A 20,487-nucleotide genomic window follows, 5' to 3' on the forward strand; every position below is an offset into this window, starting at 1 on the left:
TCCTTAGAAGTGAGGATGGTGAGACTTTGTCTCAAATATTTGGACATGTTATGAGGAGAGACAAGTCCCTGTAGGACATCATGCTTGGTAAAGTACAATGTCAGCAAAAAAGAGGAAGACTTTCTATGAGATGGCTTGACACTGTGACTGCAACAGTGGACTCAAAGATACTGATTTTTCAATCATCCTTATGATTGTGAGAATGTCACAGTACTGAGCAGTATTTTGTTCTGGGGGCACCTATGAGTAGGAACTGACTGCATGACACCTAGCAACAAAAACAACAATGATTAGAAACTATTACTCTGCATAATACTTCTTGAAGTAGCAAAGGAGCATTTCTTCCTTTAACATTTTGAAGTGGTGGGTTGTTTATTCCTGAAAAATCAAGAAAGGAGATTCAGATGGAATTATTCACTCTTTCCCTGTTAAACCCAAAACCAAACTTGCTGCCATTAAGTCAATTCTGACTCATAGTGACCCCCAGTGGGTTTCCAAGGCAGTAAATCTTTATGGAAATAGATTGCCCTGTCTTCCTTCCATGGAGCAGCTGCTGGGTTTGAACCACCAACCTTCTGGTCAGCAATCAAATGCCTTAGGCACCATGCCACCAGAGCTCCTTTCTTTCCCTATTATATACATTCTTTTTCCAGAAGTAATAATGATTTTCCAGCAAGATATCTCTTCTTGGATATCTAGTCCTCTTTGTATTTAGTAGAGTTTGTCAAATTATACAGCTAGTGCCTTTAAGAGGAGGGTTTTGTTGCTATTTTCCTAGAAACTAAGTTTGTTGGACCATGCAGATATGTTCCACTTAATGGATTATAGAAGATTGGGACAGCCTGAGCTGAGTGTTCATGGTCACACCCTTTTCTTAATCTATATCTGGAATACTAGATTTATCAGCAGTTTCTTAGATATGATTTGCTTATTTAACATACAATGTTGATTTCATATCACTTGGCTCTTGAAAATTGAGGAGCATATCAAATAATAGTTATGTGTATAGACCAGAAGTATTTTTTCTCAATTTTAAATCTGGTTTTCTTGAGAATAGCAATGAGATCATATCAACAAGAAATTTCTGTTTTTCAGAAGTTACCTGCTTTTTATTTTCTTTTTATTTCTCCCATTTCTACATGTCCTACAGTTATACTTTTAAAATGTTGTTAAAGATTGTTTTATTCTCTTGGGGCTATTCTGTTCTTAGTTTTGTACAGTGGGCAGTGATGTCAAAGGGATTATTGTAAAATGAACAATGTTTATATACCAGGAACAAAATTTGTTTTTTTTTTTCCTGTGGTAAAACCGATCGCTTCATTTAACAAGCATTATTTCTGTGTGTGTCAGCTTCTTTTTCAATTGCTTTGTGTAATGATATTCATTATCAAGTGTGGATAATTATGTTATAGATCTGAACCAGACAGGGCATGGTGGGCTGCTAGATATAGAGAGAATAACTATAAAAAAATGTAAGTCTACAAGACATGCAGGAAGAAAAAAAAATCAGTTTTATTACTTTATAAATAAAGTGTTTCCAGCATGAGTTTAGCAGCAAAAGGCCAAAAATAATATAGAGGTTTTATTTCATGTTATTTATATGCCTTGCAGTTATGAACAGGAGCGCTGGTAGCGTAGTGCCTAAGGCACTTGACTGATAACCAGAAGGCTCATGGTTCAAACCCACCAGCCACTCCTTGGAAGGAAGATGGGGCAATCTACTTCCATAGTGATACTGCCTTGGAAACCCAAGGAGGGGTCACTATGAGTCCGGTCCGACTCCCTGGCATATATCAACAACAATAACCGGTTCCAAATATTGTAACTGGAAAGACAGATACAGCAAGGAAAGATTAGGGGAGATAAATGAGCAATCCAGTCATGGATGGTAAGGGAGAAATAGAGAAAGGAAGGACTACAGGGTGGAAGTGCAGATGAAAGGGACAGAAGGTTAAGGAGGGACAGTGGGAGAGCTAGCAGTGAGATGGTGAACATTGAGAAATAATTTCAGATAGCAGAGGAGTTGCATCCAGTTTATGTTTGTTTATTTTATGTTATATTTAGAGTGTTTTCATACTCTCACACCAAAGTTTGAAGTCTTGCACCTGTTACTTTTACATTTCAAAAAATTGGAATAGAATTTATTCAAAATGTTAAAAAAAAATGTTAGAAAATGGGGAGTGGGGGATGGGGAAGGTAGCTAATAGAAATTTTAGCAAAGTTCAAACTGTATGAAAATATGATATGGAAAGAGTCTGTGTCCAGCATGATGACACTGGGGAAAGGAAGGATACTAAAACATGCACATAAGATATAGACAACAGAGGCAAATACTAGTACATGCACAATACTGCATTACCACTAACACCAAACACCAGGCTACGGATAAATGCATAGACAGGTGAGAAGATCAGGTGGGGGTAGGTGAACAGGAATATATCCTAGACCAAGGATAGATATGGCTGAAGATAATCTTACATATGTACTTGTGCTACAAAATTAGCCACATATATTACAGAAGCAACAGAACCTAGAGTTGGAGTAACTTGTCAGAGACCAACCAAACACCTCGAGAGAGAGAATCACAGGTCTGCAGACTTGGGACCAATGCTCAATTGGTATAATACAGTGCATAAAAGGGAGCTCTGGTGCTGTAGTGCCTAAGGCATCTGACTGCTAACCAGAAGGCTGGCATTTCAAATCCACCAGCCACTCCTTGGAAGGAAGGTTGGGCAATCTACTTCTGTAGTGATACTGCCTCGGAAATCCAAGGAGGGGATCACTATGAGTTGGATCCAACTTCACCGCAGTGGGTTTGGTTTGGGTTTTTTTTTGTTAGAACATAAAAATCTTGTTCTACAACCTGCTTTGGTGAGTAGTGATTGGGGTCTTAAAAGCTTTTGAGCAGCCATCTAAGATGAAACTGTTGGTCTCTTCTCATCTGAATCAAAGAAGAGTGAAGAAAATCAAAGGCATCTGGAAACAATTAGTCCAAGGACAAGATGGACCATGAGGACCTCAGTCTTCATGACCCTGAGACCAGAAGAAATAGATGGCGCCTGGCTATCAATTCCAACCACTCAGAAAGGGATTAAAACTGGAGATCCTGGATAGAGTGGAGGCAAAATGTGGAACAAAATTCATAAACACAAAAATGACCAGAATTACTGGTCAGATAGAGACTGGCAGAACCCCCAAGACTATGGCCCTGGGTTACCCTTTGGGCCTACAAATGGACTCACTTCCATGAATGATTGTCTCTCAGCCCAACAGTAGAAAGACCAACATGCACAACATCTATCTCAGGGTGATGCACCCACCTACTCTAGGGAGATGCACCCCTTAGAGAAATCAGCCATGAGACACCAGAGAGGCAGCATTCACATAGAGGGAAAGCTGGACAGACAGGAATACATGGTTAAGCAGGGCACGGTGTGGGGGTAGTCACAGGGATGGGAGGGGAGAAGAGTTTTTTTTATGGTTGAGGATGGTAATCAGGGCCATGAAATGAAATGTGCATGAATTGCTGTGTGTAAAACAAATTGTCTTTGTAAATTTGCATCCAAAGTGCAATAAAATTAAAAAATACAACAACAACTATATCAAAATGTCAGTCTCAGTGAGAGCTCTCTGTATCACACTTCTCCTTTCCTTTTTTTACATAGGTACAAAAGTATGTTTTCTGTTACAGAAAACCAAGTGATTCAAGCACTTCAAGGCAAATTGCAGGCATCTTATGGGGAAAACTTTGTATCCCAGTTCAAGGCTTTTGATCCAGAAGGCTCTGACATCCATTTTATCTTAGACTCCTGTCCTGAAGGAGCTAGTGTTTCCTCCACAGGACTGCTTAAGTGTAAAACAGAGTCACAAACCCCCTGAGATTCACTCTACACCTTAATGATGACTGCAATGCTGAAACTAGCATCACGATTGAGGTAATATTTATAATTATATAAATTATAATTTATATTACTCAATTTTTAACAGTAGTAATAATTTCATATTTTTTCCCACTATTCTCTGGAAGAATTTAAAGCCTTAGGAGAGAGTTTCAATTAAGGCAAACATGGATCAAATCACTAATTCCCAGACCACCTTCATCCGCACTCAGCCATGATGAGGATACAGAACTCACTCTTGTCCACTTTCATTAAAGATCTGTATCTACCTATAATTAGCTTATCCTCTTTTCCATCAAATGATAGTTCTTTTAGCATCTCAGGTATTGAGCTAGAAATCAAGATTGTAAATGTAAGACTCCAAGCAACAAGTTAACATCTATAGTTCTATTTTTCTGAAGTAGTTAATTTACTTTTTATGTCAGTCATTAGCTCTTAATCCTTATAAACTATTTTTGCCCCTTATGCTCACATGACTCTTGAGACACACTTTTTATAGAAGCAAGTTTATAAAGGACAATTAGGTTTTATATGTTGTTAACCCAATCTTTAAGTGATGGTTTGGGAACTGACCCAGGTACCTAACTGCTTTCTACTTTATTTATTTATTTTTCAGTTCTTCTGCTTGTGTTATAGAAATTGATTTTATAACATTAAAAAAAGTTATCCCTGGCATCTAATTTCTGGCACAATTGCCTTAATGAACCTTTTTTTTTTTTTTTTACAAATTACCATGTTATTAAATATATTCTCAAGCACTGTATTAAAAAATGTGTGATTTAGTCATACTTGTACATAAACATGCATGCCGACCATGATCCCAAGGGCATAAATTGAAGATAAATTTACTGCATTAAATGAAAACATTTACTTTTTATTTCTCTTGTAGGTGACTGTGAAGTCCTGTGATTGCTTGAATGGTGAACGCTGTGTGTCTGATATTATCATGTGGGGAAGGAGCTGGGAAAGTCTTAAGAAGAGTTAAGACAGTGAAATATACAGCAACACTTGAAGATGTTCTGACCTAAGGTGAGGTGCGAGAATGGATGAAAGAAGCAAATTGACAGTGCCTGGTCAATGAGTGGACTTAGTTTGGTGATGGAAAAAGAGCAATGAAGGTGCAAGTACTGGTTTACGAGAATGGGAGTGAAGAATTGTCAGTCACAAGCAATATGCAAAAAAAAAAAAAATGATGAAAAAATTTTGAAGGGAGAAGATTATTCAGTTTGGATACATAGAGACTGAGGTCACTACGGAATTTCCAAATGGAGCTCAGGAAAGGGTGTTGAGTTAAAAATACAACTCTGGGTCATCAGCCATGGAATGAAATTGCCCAAGAGGAACACTAACATTAAAAAGAGGACAAAAGATATTGGTAGATGTCATCATTTCAAAAGATTTAAGTAGAAGTGTAAATGATAAAAGACAACATTAAAGAACCATAGCTTTAGTTTAATTGAACTAATGGGACCCTGTTTTGATGAAAAACGTAGTATATTACCTTATGCTTCAAATTGTTTTGGCCTGTCTAGTGCTGGAAGCAACACAAATGAAGAGCACAGTGTAGTGTGGCAAGGGGAATTCTCTACTATTTCAGCAACTCGCATTTCAGCCTCAGTATCCAGTGCCTAGTACTCAATACTATCATTCCTTCCACTCTATACACTTAAGTGGTTTAACATCCCTCTTTTCTAAACAAAAAGGTCCATTTCCTCAGTAAAACCTTTTTCAACTGAGATTAAAAAGGAAAGCAAGTTGAACAATGTCCCACTGCTCATGAATCATTAAAAATCTCTTCAATTTGTCAGAAGTATTGTGTATTTTAGGAGTTCTGGTGGCATAGTGGCTAAGGCATTTGACTGCTAACTGGAAGTCTGGTGGTTCAAACCCACCAGCCACTCCTCGGAAGGAAGATTGGGCAATCTACTTCCATAGTGATACTGCCTTGGAAACCCAAGGAGGGGTTGCTATGAGTCGGATCTGACTTATAGCAGTGAATTTGTTTTTTTGTTTGTTTATTGTGTATTTTAGGAAGATACATATTAATCCAAAGAATTTTTGCTTTTTATGTTTTTGCTGAGTTTTATGTTAGGCACTAGAGTCAGTGCATATAAAAATAAAGCACAATTCTTGTTCTTGAGATTATTGCTGACTAGTAGAGGAAAGAGACACATAAGTTAATATTGTGAAGAACAAAGTTTTGTGGGAAGCATACGGTTGGAAGCAATTGAATGGGTAGATGAATGTAACTGAGGACAGGGGACATTTAAACTAGGTCTCTAATCTCATTTGTAATGAATTTAATCCAAGTGACATTTAAATTGTATGTTCTTACTCATGATGCTTTGATTTAATAATAATTTCACTCCAATGGTCATTTCTAATTCTTCCTAAAATAATTAATTATTGTTCTTTAACTTTTATACTGTTCAACATTCCAAGCGATCTTGTGTACCCAAATAGATTATGGATTTCTTGAAGGCAAAAACCACATCATGATTTCTTATTACAGGTTCCTATAGTGTTATACAAGGAGCTCTAGTGGTGTAGTGGTTAAAGCATTTGGCTGCTAACCAAAAGGTTGGTGGTTCAAAGCCACCAGTTACTCTGTGGAAGAAAGATGAGGCAGTACACTTCCATAAAGATTTACAGCCTTGGAAACCCAAAAGGGGTCTCTATAAGTCAGAATGGACTGGATGGCCATGAGTGAGTATTGTATTATACACATAAAACCAAAAACTAAATCCATTGCTGTTTAGTTGATCCCAACTCATAGCAATCCTATAGGGTAGAGTAGAACTGACCTGTAGGGTTTCCAAGGCTGTAAACTTTAAGAAAGCAGACTGCCACATCTTTCTCCCAACCTTCCTCTCTCTCTCTCTCTCTCCCTTTTTTTCTCCTCTATTTTATTTTCTCCCTTCATCCAAGTTAATGTGTGTCTACAATGGGGGTTGCTATAAGTTGGAAACGACTCAATGGCAGTGAGTTAGTTTTTCTTTTCTTTTTCATATTCTCTAGTTAATAGTTTACTCTCCCTTCCTCACCTACCAGTGTAACCATCAAAGAAAATTTCTTTTTTTTAATGTGTGAAACCCTTAGTAGTCTCCTACAATATTTGTCCCTTTGTGGTTGACTAACTTCACTCAGAATAATGGGCTCTAAGTTCATCCATGTTATGACATGAGAACCCCAAGCTTTTGGTTAGCAGCCAAGCACTTAACCAAAGCTCCTTGTTAAACACATACCAAAGACCAAAACTAACTCCATTGCTCTTGAGTTGATTCTGACTTGTAACAACCATATTGGACAGGGTTGAATTGCCTAGGGGGTTTTCAAGGCTGTAAGTCTTTATGGAAGCAGACTGCCACATCTTCTCCTGTGGAATGGCTGGTGGGTTCAAACAGCCAAACTTTTGGTCAGCAGCCAGCACTTAACCACTGTGCCACCAGGGTTCCTTGGTATAATTGTAAAAAATCCACTACCATTGAGTTGATGCCAACTCATATTGACCCCTATTGCGTTTCCAAGGCTATAAATCTTTACGGAAGTAGATTGCCTCATCTTCCTCCCATGGAGCAGCTGGTGGGTTGGAATCACCAGCCTTCTGGTTAATAGCCAAATGCCTTACCCACTACACTATCAAAGCTCCTTTGGTATATGCATAGTAGACAATAAAGGAATGAATTACTACCCAACACTGCGAGTCAAGCAGAGCATTGCTAAATGTTAATTTATAAATCAATAAAGCATTAACACTTCTGTTTTTCTGCTGTTTAGATATAAATTTTCAGCCACCATCGACTGAGAATTTGCCAATTGGCACAAGTTTTACCCATAGTCCTGCTACTATCTTGGACACAACCAACAATATCTCATACTTATTAAAATCTGTTGCAACTCAGATGAATAATTCAAAGGATATATCCTATGATATATCAGGTTTTAAACATGTGGATCATGCTCTCAGTACAAATCTCAGTCTGGATACATTGGAAGTTTCTATGAACAACCTTACTTCTTTTCTTCTTCTTCTTTTTTTAAATCATGATTTGGGTGAAAGTTTACAGAGCAAATTCATTTTCCATACAGCAGTTCACATACACTTTGTCTCATGAACAACTTTATTTCTTTAAGCATCAACCCAAACAGCTCCCATGGCAAAGCAAAGGATGTTATTCAGAGCACCATCCAAACAGAGGCAGGAGAGTATAATTCGCAAATTCACAGATCTTCCCAAGGCTACACACAGTGTAAGGATGGGTTTGCATCATCAGTTAGTAGAGTAATCACTGTTGTACGAGAAAAGCCTAGATTGACCAAAATATCAACTTGTACTGATTCACCTTGTTTTCTTGGTGTTTCCTGTGTGCTGACCACAGACGGTCTCTTCAAATGTGGATGCTGTCCATTTGGGTTTTACAGAGATGGTATCAATTGCTGAGGTAGTATAAAAACTCTTTGGAAGATCTAAAGAAAATTATCAAATTCAAATTTAAGCAATTATGAAGAAATGCTTTTCTGGTTATTCATGTCTACTATTCCATTTGTTTGATTTATTTCTAGTTGCTCCATTTTTTTCTGTATATTCTTTAATATTTTGAAGAAAAAATAAATTTCTTTTGAGTTTCAAAATAATTATGTTGCTATTATATAATATTGCAACTATATAATATGTATTATCAATATATGTTTATTGTGCATCTACCTACTGTATTTCAGGGTCTGTAGAAACATTTTGTATTAATAATATCATATAACCCACAAGAACCCCACATAATGGATGTTATTTTTCCACTTTACAGATGAGGAGGCAGAGCCTGGAGAGCTACTGACTTTTCTGACAATAAGCAGCTAAAGAGATAAAAAGAGGATGTGAATATAGGTCTGAATTGTAGTCTGGATTTTTTTCAACTCAGAACAGACTTTTGCCACTTCAAATTACTAATTCTGATGTATTTGCTTATTTGCATAAACTTGTTAGGTGCTGTGTTAGATGCTGTTGAACTGCCTCTGAACAATAGTGACCTTATATCCAACAGAATGAAACACTGCCAGGTCCTGTGCCATCTTCATAATCCCTGCTATGACTGAGCCAATTGTTGCAGCCACTGTGTCAATCCATCTTGATGAGGGTCTTCCCCTTTTTTTGCTGATTCTCTACTTTACCAGTCATGCTATCCTTCTCCAGGAAATGGTCTCTTCTGACAGGATGACCAAGGTAGGTGAGACAAAGTTTGGCCATTCTCACTTCTAAGGAGCATTCCACCTGCCCTTCTTCCAGGAAAGATTTGTCTGTTCTTATAGCAGTTCATGGTATGTTCAGTATTCTTCGCTAACACCACGTGTCAAAAGCCTGAACTCTTCTTCAGTCTTCCTTATTCATTATCCAGCTTTCACATGCAAATGAAGCAATTAAAAATAGCATGTCTTTGGTAAGGTAAAACTTAGTTTTCAAAGTGACATCTTTGCTCTTTAACACCATAAAGAGGTGTTTTGCAGCAAATTTGCCCAATGAAATACAACATCTGATTTATTGATTGCTGCTTCCATGGGTGTTGATTGTGGAACTAAGTCAAATGAAACCTTTGACCACAAGTCAAATGAAACCTTTGACAACTTCAGTCATTTTTCCATTTATCATGATGTTGCTTAGTGGTCCAGTTTAGAAGATTTTTGTTTTCTTTATGTTGAGGTGGAATCCATAGTGCAGACTGTAGTCTTTAATCTTCATCAGTAAGTGCTTCAATTCAACTTCACTTTCAGCAAGCAAGGTTGTGTCATCTGCATATCGCAGGTTGTTAATGAGTCTTCCTCATTCCACATCAGGATGTTGTGTGCTTCTTCATATAGGCCAGTTTCTCAGATTATTTGTTCAGCATACAGATTGAATAAGTATGGTGAAAGGATACAATACAACCCTGATGCACAACCTTCCTGATTTTAAGCCATGCAGTATCCCTTGTTCTGTTCAAACGACTGCCTCTCGGTCTATGTACAGGTTCTGCATGAGCACAATTAAGTGTTCTGGAATTCTCATTCTTTGCAATGTATCCATAATTGGCTATGATCCATACAGTTGAATGACTTTGCATAGTCAAGAAAACACAGGTAAACATCTTTCTGGAATTCTTTGTTTTCAGCCAAGATCCATCTGACATCAGCAATGGTATCCGTTGTTCTATGTCCTCTTCTGAATCCAGCTTGAATTTCTGGAAATTCACTGTCCTTGTATTGCTGGAAATGTTTTTGAATCATCTTCAGTGAAATTTTACTTGCATGTGATTTTAATGATATTGTTCAATAATTTCCACATTCTGTTGGATCACCTTTCTTTGGAATGGGTGCAAATATGCATTCTTCCAGTCGGCCAAATTTCTTTCATAAACAAGTAAGCACCTCCAGTGCTGCATCCATTTCAATGCGTATTCCTTCAGTATCTGGAACCTTGTTTTTCACTAGTTCCTTCAGTGCAGCTTGGACTTTTTCCTTCAATAACATTGGTTCACGATTATATGGTCCTCCTGAAATGGTTGAATGTCAACCAATTCTTTTTGGCACAGTGGCTCTGTATATTCCTTTCCACTTCTTTGGATGCTCCTGTGTCTTTCAATATTTTGCCCACAGAATCCTTCAAAATTGTAACCCAAGGCTTGAATTTTTTTTTTTCTTCAGTTCTTTCAGCTTGAGGAACACCGAGGTTGTTCTTCCCTTTTGGTTTTCTAACTCCAGGTCTTTGCACAGTTTATTATAATAATTTTCTTTGTCTTCTTGAGCTGCCTGCCCTTTGCAATCTTCTTTCAGCTCTTTTATTTCATCATTTCTTCCATTCGCTTTAGCGCCTCTGTTCAAAAGCAAGTTTCAGAGTCTCTTCTGATGTCCATTTAGTCATTTCTTCCTTTCCTGTCTTTTTAATGACCTTTTGCTTTCTTCATGTATGATGTCCTTGATGTCATCCCACAAATCTTCTGGTCTTCAGTCATTAGTGTTCAGTGCATCAAATCTATTTTGAGATGGTCTCTAAATTCAGGTAGAATATAGTCAAGGTTATACTTTGGCTCTCATGGTCTTGTTTTCATTTTCTTCAGCTTCAAGTTAAATTTGTACATGAGCAATTGATGATCTATTCCACAGTTAGCTCCTGGCCTTGTTTTAGCTGATGATATTAATCACTGATGTTATAGTGGATAAGGCACTTGACTGCTAACTGAAAGGTCAGTGGTTCAAACCCACCAGCTGCTCCATGGAAGGAAAACTAGATCTATTTCTGTGAAGATATATGGCCTCAGAAACCCAGTGGGGGTTGCTCTGAGTCAGAAACAACTCAATGGCAATGAGTTATTTATTTTTTTTTAATTGATCTTCTCTATTGCCTGTCTCCACAAATGTAGTTAATTTGATTCCTGTGTATTCCATCTGGCAAGGTCTATGTGTATGCCATTTATGTTGTTGAGAAAAAAGGATTTGCAATGAACAAGGCCTTGGTCTTCTAAAATCCTATCATGTGATCTCCAATGTCATTCTATCCTCAAGGCTGTATTTTCCAATTACTAATGCTTCGTCTTTGTTCCCAACTTTTGCATTGTTCAATCACCAGTAATTATCAATACATTTTGATTGCATGTTTAGTACATTTCAGACTGTAAGAGTTGGTAAAAATCTACAATTTCTTCATCTTTGACTTTAGTGGTTGGTGTGAATAATAGTAGTATTAACTCATCTTCCTTGTAGGCATATAGATGTTATCCTTACTGACAACATTGCGCTTCATGATAGATCTTGAAATGTGATGATGAATGCAACATCATTCCTGTTCAATTTGTCATTGCCAGCATAGTAGAACATATGACCAATACCAGTCCATTTCAGCTCAGTAATGCCTAGGATATTGATCTTTCTGTGTTTCATTTCATTTTTGACAACTTCCAATTTCCCTAGATTCATACTTTGCATATTCCACATTCCATTTATTAATGAAAGTTTGCTGTTGTTTCTTCCTGTTTTGAGTCATGCCACATCAGCAAATGAAGGTCCTGAAAGCTTTACTCCATCCATGTCATGAAGGTCGGCTCTACTTTGAGGAGGCAGCTCTTCCCCAGTTGTATTTTTAGTGCCTTCCAACTTGAGGAGCTCATCTTCCAGCACTATATCAGACAATGTTTCACTACTTATTCATACAGTTTTCCAGTAATATATCAGACTATATTTCATAGCTATTCATAAGACTTTCAGTGGTCAGTTTCTTCAGAAGTGGATGACTCTTGCCATAAACTAGGTTTTCTTGTAATTCTTCCTATTCTTTTGGGAATAGAAGTACATTGCTTTAAGTTTGAAAGAAATGTTTACATATTTTCACAATCATCAGTATTGCTTTATCTCATATCAATCAAATCTTTGGCATTGACAAAGTAGAAGTTATTTTTTGTTCTTGTTTTGTTTTGTTTATGTTTTGGCTTATTTGAAACCAAATTTAAACAAGAGAGCTGTTGGAGAATTCCTTTTGTTCTCAGTATTACTAGAAGAACTGTGGTTCTTCTCTTTTCTGTAGGAATAATAATAAAAGTCATCAATAGCTAATGCTTGTAATAGAAAATTCTTTTTTATTTAGGAATAAAACAAAATAACCTCATGCATTCTAGCCGCTTCAGAAAGTGTTAAACACCAAATAGTTAGAAGATATCAGGCATTTAAGAAGTCTAAGCTTACAATGTATTTCTCACATTTTGATGTTGAAACTATGATTATTCCTAGTATTCATCAGCGTTTGGTTAGTATCTGAAACTTCTTCATTGACGTCAGAAAAAGACTTAATCCCATTTACAATTAGTAGCCAGTCCTAAGCAGGTTCTGCTATGAGAGTAAATAACCCTTCTGATACTTCTTTTTTACCCTTAAATGTTTTCCTCAGTCATTGCAGTAGTGAAATAAATATTGGGGACAGTAATGATACAGGTAAATTTAGTGGTTATTGTTTAATAAAAGTATTATCATTTTATTTTATTTAAGTATTAACTTTCAGATAATTTTACTTTTATTATAACTAAATCAATAGGCAACGTGTATACTATATTGACAATTAACTCTTTTTTTTCCTTGAATCATACAACCTTTTGTAAAATGTGCAATTTCCACCCATGTGGAAAAAGCCAAGAGTGTATTGCCCCAGATATATGAAAATGTAGACCTGGTTACACTGATTCTAACTGCTTAACTGGTAGGTACAACCCTCATTAGGTTATATAACGAATTTTAATTGATAATTAATATTCTAAAGCATGGATTTTATTTCATACAGATATATGTCACCCTGAATGTAAAAACTATGGAAAATGTACTAAATCTAACATTTGTCAGTGTCCTCCAGGACATGGTGGAGCAAGCTGTTATGAAGCTGATAATTCAAATTAAAAATCAAGTAATAGAGCCAAAATACTTTATTTTTTCTTTAAAATCTTTTCTGGAGATAATTCAGTTGCATTGTATATATACTAATATGTAGTCAGTAATGTTGCTGAGGGACTATGAGTTTTATAAGTGTCTATTAAAAGTATTTATTCATAGATTTTAAAAACTTAGAATTTCTAATACCAGACCTCATATAGCAAAAACTTTGTCTTTTGCAAAATTATCTTCCGAAATAACTTATTGATATTTAGTTATAAGATGCCAATTTACCCCTACAAATATTTTAGCATCAAGCAAAGAACACCTAATTATTGAATGACTTGTCATATATATTGTTCCAAGGAACTGTTAATTGTGATAGGTAGAAGGAATCAGGTAGTTAGAAGAAACCTAAAAAGTGATCTTTTTAAGTATGCCTATTGTTGTTATGTACTGTTGAGTCAGATCTGACTCATAGCGACCCCTCCTTGGGTTTCCAAGGCAGTATCACTATGGAAGTAGATTGCCCAACCTTCCTTCCAAGGAGTGGCTGGTGGGTTTGAACCGCCAGCCCTCTGGTTAGCAGTCAAGGGCCTTAGGCACTATGCTACCAATTTCATTGCTTTGGTATAAATGCAAAATGGAGAATTTATTAAATGACTTATCTAAACTGGATGATATTTTAAAGAAGGAATTTGCTGCTTACTTTAAAAATAATATTAAAAAAAAACTATACTTTGACAAATGGTCCATGCATCCATACTCTTGTTAATAAATTGTGAGTACCTTAAATATTTTCATGACAAGTAAAGGTACAAATTAACAAATTAAAGTAAGCTTAGGGTGAACTAATGGAAACATTCAACAAAAATACATGAAAATAACTAAGGAAATATAGAAATGTTTATTCACTTATAAGGTAGGGATACATAATTCCAAGTTTCAATTTTCAAAAGTAACTTAAGGTCATGCATGTATAAAATTAAGCAAAAGTTTTATAAACCAAAGCATGCTGAGGGTGTGTGGGTGTTAACCCATATAGTCAGTCCTTACAGCTAAGCTTCACAGTAAAGCAGAACCCAGCTCACTGTAAATTGCTCTTACAAGATTTACCTGTGGCTGTGCATCATGATAACAAACCAGCTTATTTTATTAAGGGCTGACTTAATAACATAATCTGTGTCTGCGGAACATTGTAGCCCACCTTTTTGACATGGTGGCATGCTTGGCTAGCAATCTCTGCACTTGTCCTTACGGTTTTGTAGGTGTGAAACAAGTAAGCAAAGCTCTCTAGCAGTCTCTTATAATGATATTGCTCCTTTGACTCAATGGTGACTACTGCTAAATGAGAAGAACCCAAACCCTAAGTAAAGAACACACATTCATGATTTATTACCACTGTTACTACCGTTCTGAATATCACTGGGAGCAAACCACAGGCGAGCAGTGCTAAGATAAACAAGTTTGTTCTTTAGGGTAGCAGGAATTCCTGTTTTTTATGTGCATATAAATTTGTCTCATTTAGTTTATATTTATGATTGCTTTCATCAGCAGCTAATAATTTTTCCAAATAGCAATACTTGTTTACCACTCAGAGGTTTTCTCCTTTTCCTATTTCATTAGTAAAAAATCACTGACTTTGAGAATCAGATGGCTTTCAAAGCCAAAGTATGAATTATGTTTTATTTTTTCTCTCTGATATTATTCATCAGTAGATGTGATTGGTAGTTATGAGTTGGGTAGGTAATAGCCAACAATATGATCATCTCAAATCTCATTTACCTTTCTTTTATTCTTATTTTATGATCTTAGTGGTTTATAACAGGCACTGTGAAAATGGAAGTGAAAGTCTTAAACCAGATGTTTCCCAGTGCAAGCCTGGCTGGTATGGACCCACCTGTAGACAGGTAAAATCAGAAATGTTTTCAATAAATATGCTTGTTAAAAGAAACTTAAAATGTGGCAATATCCTAAAGACTTGCATCTAAGAACCATAAAATTGATCTGACAAGACTGATAAGAGGTTATTTCAGAAGGATTTTTAAAATGGCTAGTTGCTGTTGATTTCAACTCCTTGTGACCCGTTGTGTATCAGATTAGAACGGTGCCTGTCTGTGGACTCCTAATTTCTATATTTTTGTTAGCAGCTGAGTGTGTTAACTGTTTGCAATACCCAATGAGTCCAGAATTTTAGAAACCATATCTCTAATCCTTATTCTTCTTATAATAGACTACATAGTGTCTTATAGTTCTATTGTAATCCTAACCAACCAATTTTTTTTTTTTTTTTTTGTCTTTATACTTCTCAAGGAGTTCTGATGGTACAGTGGATAAAGTATTTGGCTGCTAACCAAAAGGGTGGCAATTTGAACCCACCAGCTGCCCCATGGGAGAAAGATGTGGCATTCTGCTTCTGTAAAGATTTTTAAGTTTGGAACCCCTATGGGGCAGTTCTACTCTGCCCTATAGAGTTGCTGTGAGTCAGAATTGATTCAACAGCATTTTTTTTTTCCCAATATTTCTCTCATTCCATTTGCTTGCTTTATAGTGGAGAAACTGATCTTTGTTGCATTTTGTATGTCTGTATGCACATTATATTCTCTGGTAGTGTAGCACCTAAGGCATTTGACTGCTAACCAGAAGGCTGGTGGTTCAAACCCAGCAGCCCCTCCTTGGAAAGAAGACTGGGCAATCTACTTCCATAGAGATACCACCTCAGAAACCCAGGTAGGGGTCGCTATGAGTCGAATCAACCCAATGGCAATAACATCCAAACAATTCTGAATGAAGAAGACACTCATCATTTTAGTACTAATATAATTCCATTTATTTACCACACTGTCAGGTTTGCTTCTTTTGCAGCAGTGTTTGTGCTTATCTATGCTCAGTCTAGGAGCTCTGGTGGCATAGTGCCTAAGGCACTTGACTGCTAACCAGAAGGCTGACAGTTCAAACCCACCAGCCACTCCTCGGAAGGAAGGTTGGGGACTCTATTTCCAGAGTGATAACACCTAGGAAACTGAAGGAGGGGTCGCTATGAGTCAGGTTGACTCGATGACACATAACAACAACAACATGCTGAATCTAATGTCCCTTGTGATTTTCTCAATATCAACTCAATTAAACGTTTATGACTTACCAACTATGTGTGAAGCATGATGTAAGAAGAGGCCAAGATCAATATAATTTTGCCCTGATTTCAAGTAACATATTATTAGTGAAGGAGACATGAGTTAGTTATAAAGAATGACTATCAATTGGGTTATGATAAGAAATGTAATTTGTGCACATCTCCTTGGAAGCACAGAAGAAAGAAATTAATTCCAGCAAGTGGAATTTGGAAGAAAATAGTGTTTAAGGCAGTATTTGGTGAATGAATAAACTCTAGGTTGAAAAATCAGATTGTAGGTACCTTTCTAAGTGGAGCAAAAGATAAAGAAGCCAAAACAGAGAACGTTTTTGAGTACGTTAAGACTTGTGTGGAGTCTTCCTGTATGAATGGAGGTGACTTAAAGAGTTACATGAAGTCAAATGTATTTGAGCAGATTAGAAACCATTCAGTTAGTGCTATAGAATTGTCTTCTCTTGACTTCCTACAATTTCTTCAGTTTACCAAGGGCATTCTGAATGCTTATCATAGCCTCTACATTCCTTGGTATTATTTCTAAGCGTAATGAACATACATTCAAAGCTATTACCCAGTTATTTAATTCCTCTTCTTTTATGTTTAACAAAGTCTAATTAATTATAGGTTATGGGTTTTACTTGCAGTAAAAATGAAATATTTCATTATTCACTGTTTTGTACTTCTGTGCAGCTTTCATTTTTTTATATAATAAAACTTTTATGGTTTCTTTCCCTCCTGCTGTTCATTAGCTTTGTGTGACCCTGTTTGTCTCAGTGGTGGTTCCTGTAATAAGCCAAATGGATTTTTTGGTGCACAGTGTCAGAATAGTAATTATCTTTTCTTTATAAATAGTCAAAGGGAAAGTTATTCATAAACAGAGCTTTGAGTAAATTCTATAAGAAAAGTTTCTAAGGGGAAGATACTATTTATTTCAGAGTTGCATTTCTTCTTGCAGGTTTGATTGCTAAATGACAAGTTCACAGAAATATATCAGAATTATTATATAAAAGGGTTATATTTATCCAACATATGCTTCACTTGCAACCTTATCACTTGTCTGTATGGTTTCATAGGACCAAGATGTGAAATACAAATACGCTAAGCTGTTTTTCGGTCTGTTATAATGAAATGGAATCATTTTTGCTGCCTTCACACACAAAAAAAGTTAATATATGATCAGTCTAATGCCCACTACTATCACATGATCTCTCTTAATTTTAGTTTCATTAAAATTTTATGCAGAGCTAACTATGTACAAAATATACAAGGTGGTATAAGAAATAAAGATCCATCATTTTCCCTGTTCATGGCCTGCTATTTGGGATTCATTCCATAATATAATTAATGCTGTAGGTTCCAAGAGAGTAACGCTCTGAGGCTGACAGTGAAGAAAACTGTTATTTTCAATTTTATATGTATTTCTGTATAAATGTAGTATTTATCCCTATATTCAATTCTTTGTGGATGTTTATCAATTATAAACCAAAACCAAACTCACTACTGTCGAGTCGATTCAAGTCAAAGCGATCTCTCCTTGGGTTTCCGTGGCAGTATCTCTGCAGAAGTAGATTGCCAATCTTGCTAAAGAGGAGTGGCAATTATAGCAAGTCTTATACTAAAGTTTTTTTTTTGTTTGTTTAGTTTAACATTTCTAACCATTGGCATTACCTCTGGTACTTTTGCAATCTAAAATAATTAATTTCCCTAATAATTAGAAATAATCTTAAATTATATAAAATAGAAGAATGTCTCTACGTTAATAAAAAGTACTAGTATAACACCATATGAGAGAAAGTGGCCTCAGGCATTAACCAGAAAAGATTCAGCTTAAAAGAGGGGAAGTCATCCACTTGATGAAAGCACTCAGTGATACTGTTCTATAGCTAAAATACTACATTATTTTCATTTATAAATCCCTTTGACATCAGAGGAATGTTATGAACAGCGTTTGAAAATAAAGAAAGCAGCTATGTAAGAAGGCTCTAATGCAAACTGGGAGTCAGCCTACACCAGCTCTGTTACCAAAACCAGCTAATTTCACATGTATTTCACATACATATATAGAATAAACAATGTCTAACCCTAAATGGTACCTACAATTTCAGAAAGGTATTAATTTAATTAGCATTTAGGAAGAGATTATTTTTATTTATTTATATTGTGATTAGGAGCTCTGGTAGCATAGTGCCTAAGGCACTTGATTGCTAACCAGAAGGCTGGCAGTTCAAACCCACCAGCCACTCCTTGGAAGGAAGATGGGGCAATCTACCTCGGGAGTGATACTGCCTCAGAAACCCAAGGAGGTGTCTCTATGAGTCGGTTCCGACTCAATGGCACATAAAAACAACAACAACAACAATATTGTGATTTGGGTGAAAGTATACAGAGTAAAATTCATTTTCCATATTGCATTGATTGTAATCCCCACAATGTAACAGTTCTCTTACCACTTTCTTCCTATGGTTACCATTTCCCTGTGTCCTTCTTTCCTATGCATTCCTGCCCTCTAAGCTATCTCCCTGTGCAATTACTGCCCTTCTGATCTCTCATGCTTGATTGTTCTAAGGAATGTACCTACTTGGTGCAAATGTTCACCTTATACACCTGTCTATTGTTTGGCTGGAAGCCACAGGAACAGTTCAACTCTAGGTGAGAATATTGTTATTATTTAAAAAAAAAAAAACAAAAACTCAAGGCCAGTTTGCCTGGAGACTATTTTAAAAATAACTATTTAATTTTCATATTTGGAAGAAACATGAAGCAATAACAATCATTTCATAAAAGATGATAAATATCAGCCTCTGAATTCCATGGAACAGAATTATATACACAGAAGAAACCAGTAAAAAGTATTCAAGAATATCTAATAAATTATTCTTAACAAAACCAGGAATTTACTGTTAAGATTTGTACCAAGCTTTCTTAGGAGTAAGTTACAGATAAAGCTCCATCTTTATTACCTCAATAGGTATTCAAAAGTTTATTTTTAATTATCACATGGCAGATGTTGAAATCCTTCTAATTTCCATAAAAACATGTGCATTCTTATTTTGAGTTAGGTTATGACTTATTTTCTTGGTTTTTCTCAGACCATTTCATTCTTTAATTCACAGTATGATGGAACAGAAATTAACTTTCATAATATACACACTGTAATACCAAAGCCTTCATTTGTTATGAACATTTCAGCAGTACATTTCAACTTGTGCTAACTGACTAGTACCTTACAGCTAGAAGCATTAGATTTTATGAGTTAGAAAGGACAGTTTTAATGATTTGCAGTTGTGATCTTTTATTTTAATAGCACATCTCTCTGCTTTATGGCCTTATAGATAACAAGTACATGATGCCATATGTAGTATATAATAATGGAATATATAATATTCACAGATTGCTGCCTTGTGTTCTTTTAGCTATCTGTCACCCTCCCTGTAAGAATGGTGGCCAATGCATGAGAAATAATGTGTGTACCTGTTGTGAAGGATATGCTGGCAGGAGATGCCAAAAAAGTAAGACACTCCTTGACGGCATATAACAACAACAAATGTATTTGCCAAATAGGTAAGCATTCACAAAACGGTTTATCTTAAGGACTTATCTTTCACATTTTAATCTTAAGGCATCTGTGATTCTATGTGCATGAATGGCGGAAAATGTGTGGGACCAAACGTTTGCTCTTGTCCTTCTGGTTGGAAACAGAAACGATGCAACACACGTAAGGGTAATACTCTTAAAATGCTAAGCTTTCATCCTTTATGGGAACAGAAAGAATTTAAAACAAAGAGTGTTTTTCTTTTTTTTTGCTTTTTTGTTTGTTCATTTTTTTGGTCTGTATTTATTTATTTGTTCCTGTTTCAAGAAATATGATTTTAAACTGGAAAGAGCAAAATGCAAAGCCCTGTGAACTCATTCTTTCAGAATAGCAGAGGAAATATTTTTTTTCCTTTCTATGAAGTTATTATTTAAAATCAGCAGCTCTTGCAGTGTATTTGTAGAAATGAAAAATGGGAAGCAATGTAAACTTCCATTAACTAGGGAGAAGTTAAATCACGATGCATGTAAATAATGGAACATCATACA

The 20,487-nt window shown here is 36.0% G+C and overlaps 1 protein-coding gene across 1 annotated transcript in view; it reads left to right on the top strand.

The window, feature by feature from the left end:
* VWDE (von Willebrand factor D and EGF domains) overlaps nucleotides 1-20,487 on the top strand; it is a 102,194-nt gene that overhangs the window by 76,693 nt on the left and 5,014 nt on the right. The window contains 14 exon segments of the mRNA XM_007944089.1: nucleotides 2,065-2,089; nucleotides 3,692-3,874; nucleotides 3,877-3,935; nucleotides 4,789-4,847; nucleotides 12,805-12,848; nucleotides 12,949-13,110; nucleotides 13,192-13,285; nucleotides 14,468-14,500; nucleotides 14,502-14,547; nucleotides 14,944-14,959; nucleotides 15,093-15,177; nucleotides 17,146-17,234; nucleotides 19,821-19,916; nucleotides 20,027-20,128. Of these exon segments, the coding sequence (XP_007942280.1) occupies nucleotides 2,065-2,089; nucleotides 3,692-3,874; nucleotides 3,877-3,935; nucleotides 4,789-4,847; nucleotides 12,805-12,848; nucleotides 12,949-13,110; nucleotides 13,192-13,285; nucleotides 14,468-14,500; nucleotides 14,502-14,547; nucleotides 14,944-14,959; nucleotides 15,093-15,177; nucleotides 17,146-17,234; nucleotides 19,821-19,916; nucleotides 20,027-20,128 (1,093 nt within the window).

This window comes from Orycteropus afer, unplaced genomic scaffold (assembly GCF_000298275.1).
Source record: "Orycteropus afer afer isolate SDZICR_OR568_19922 unplaced genomic scaffold, OryAfe1.0 scaffold00119, whole genome shotgun sequence".
Lineage (NCBI taxonomy): Eukaryota > Metazoa > Chordata > Mammalia > Tubulidentata > Orycteropodidae > Orycteropus > Orycteropus afer.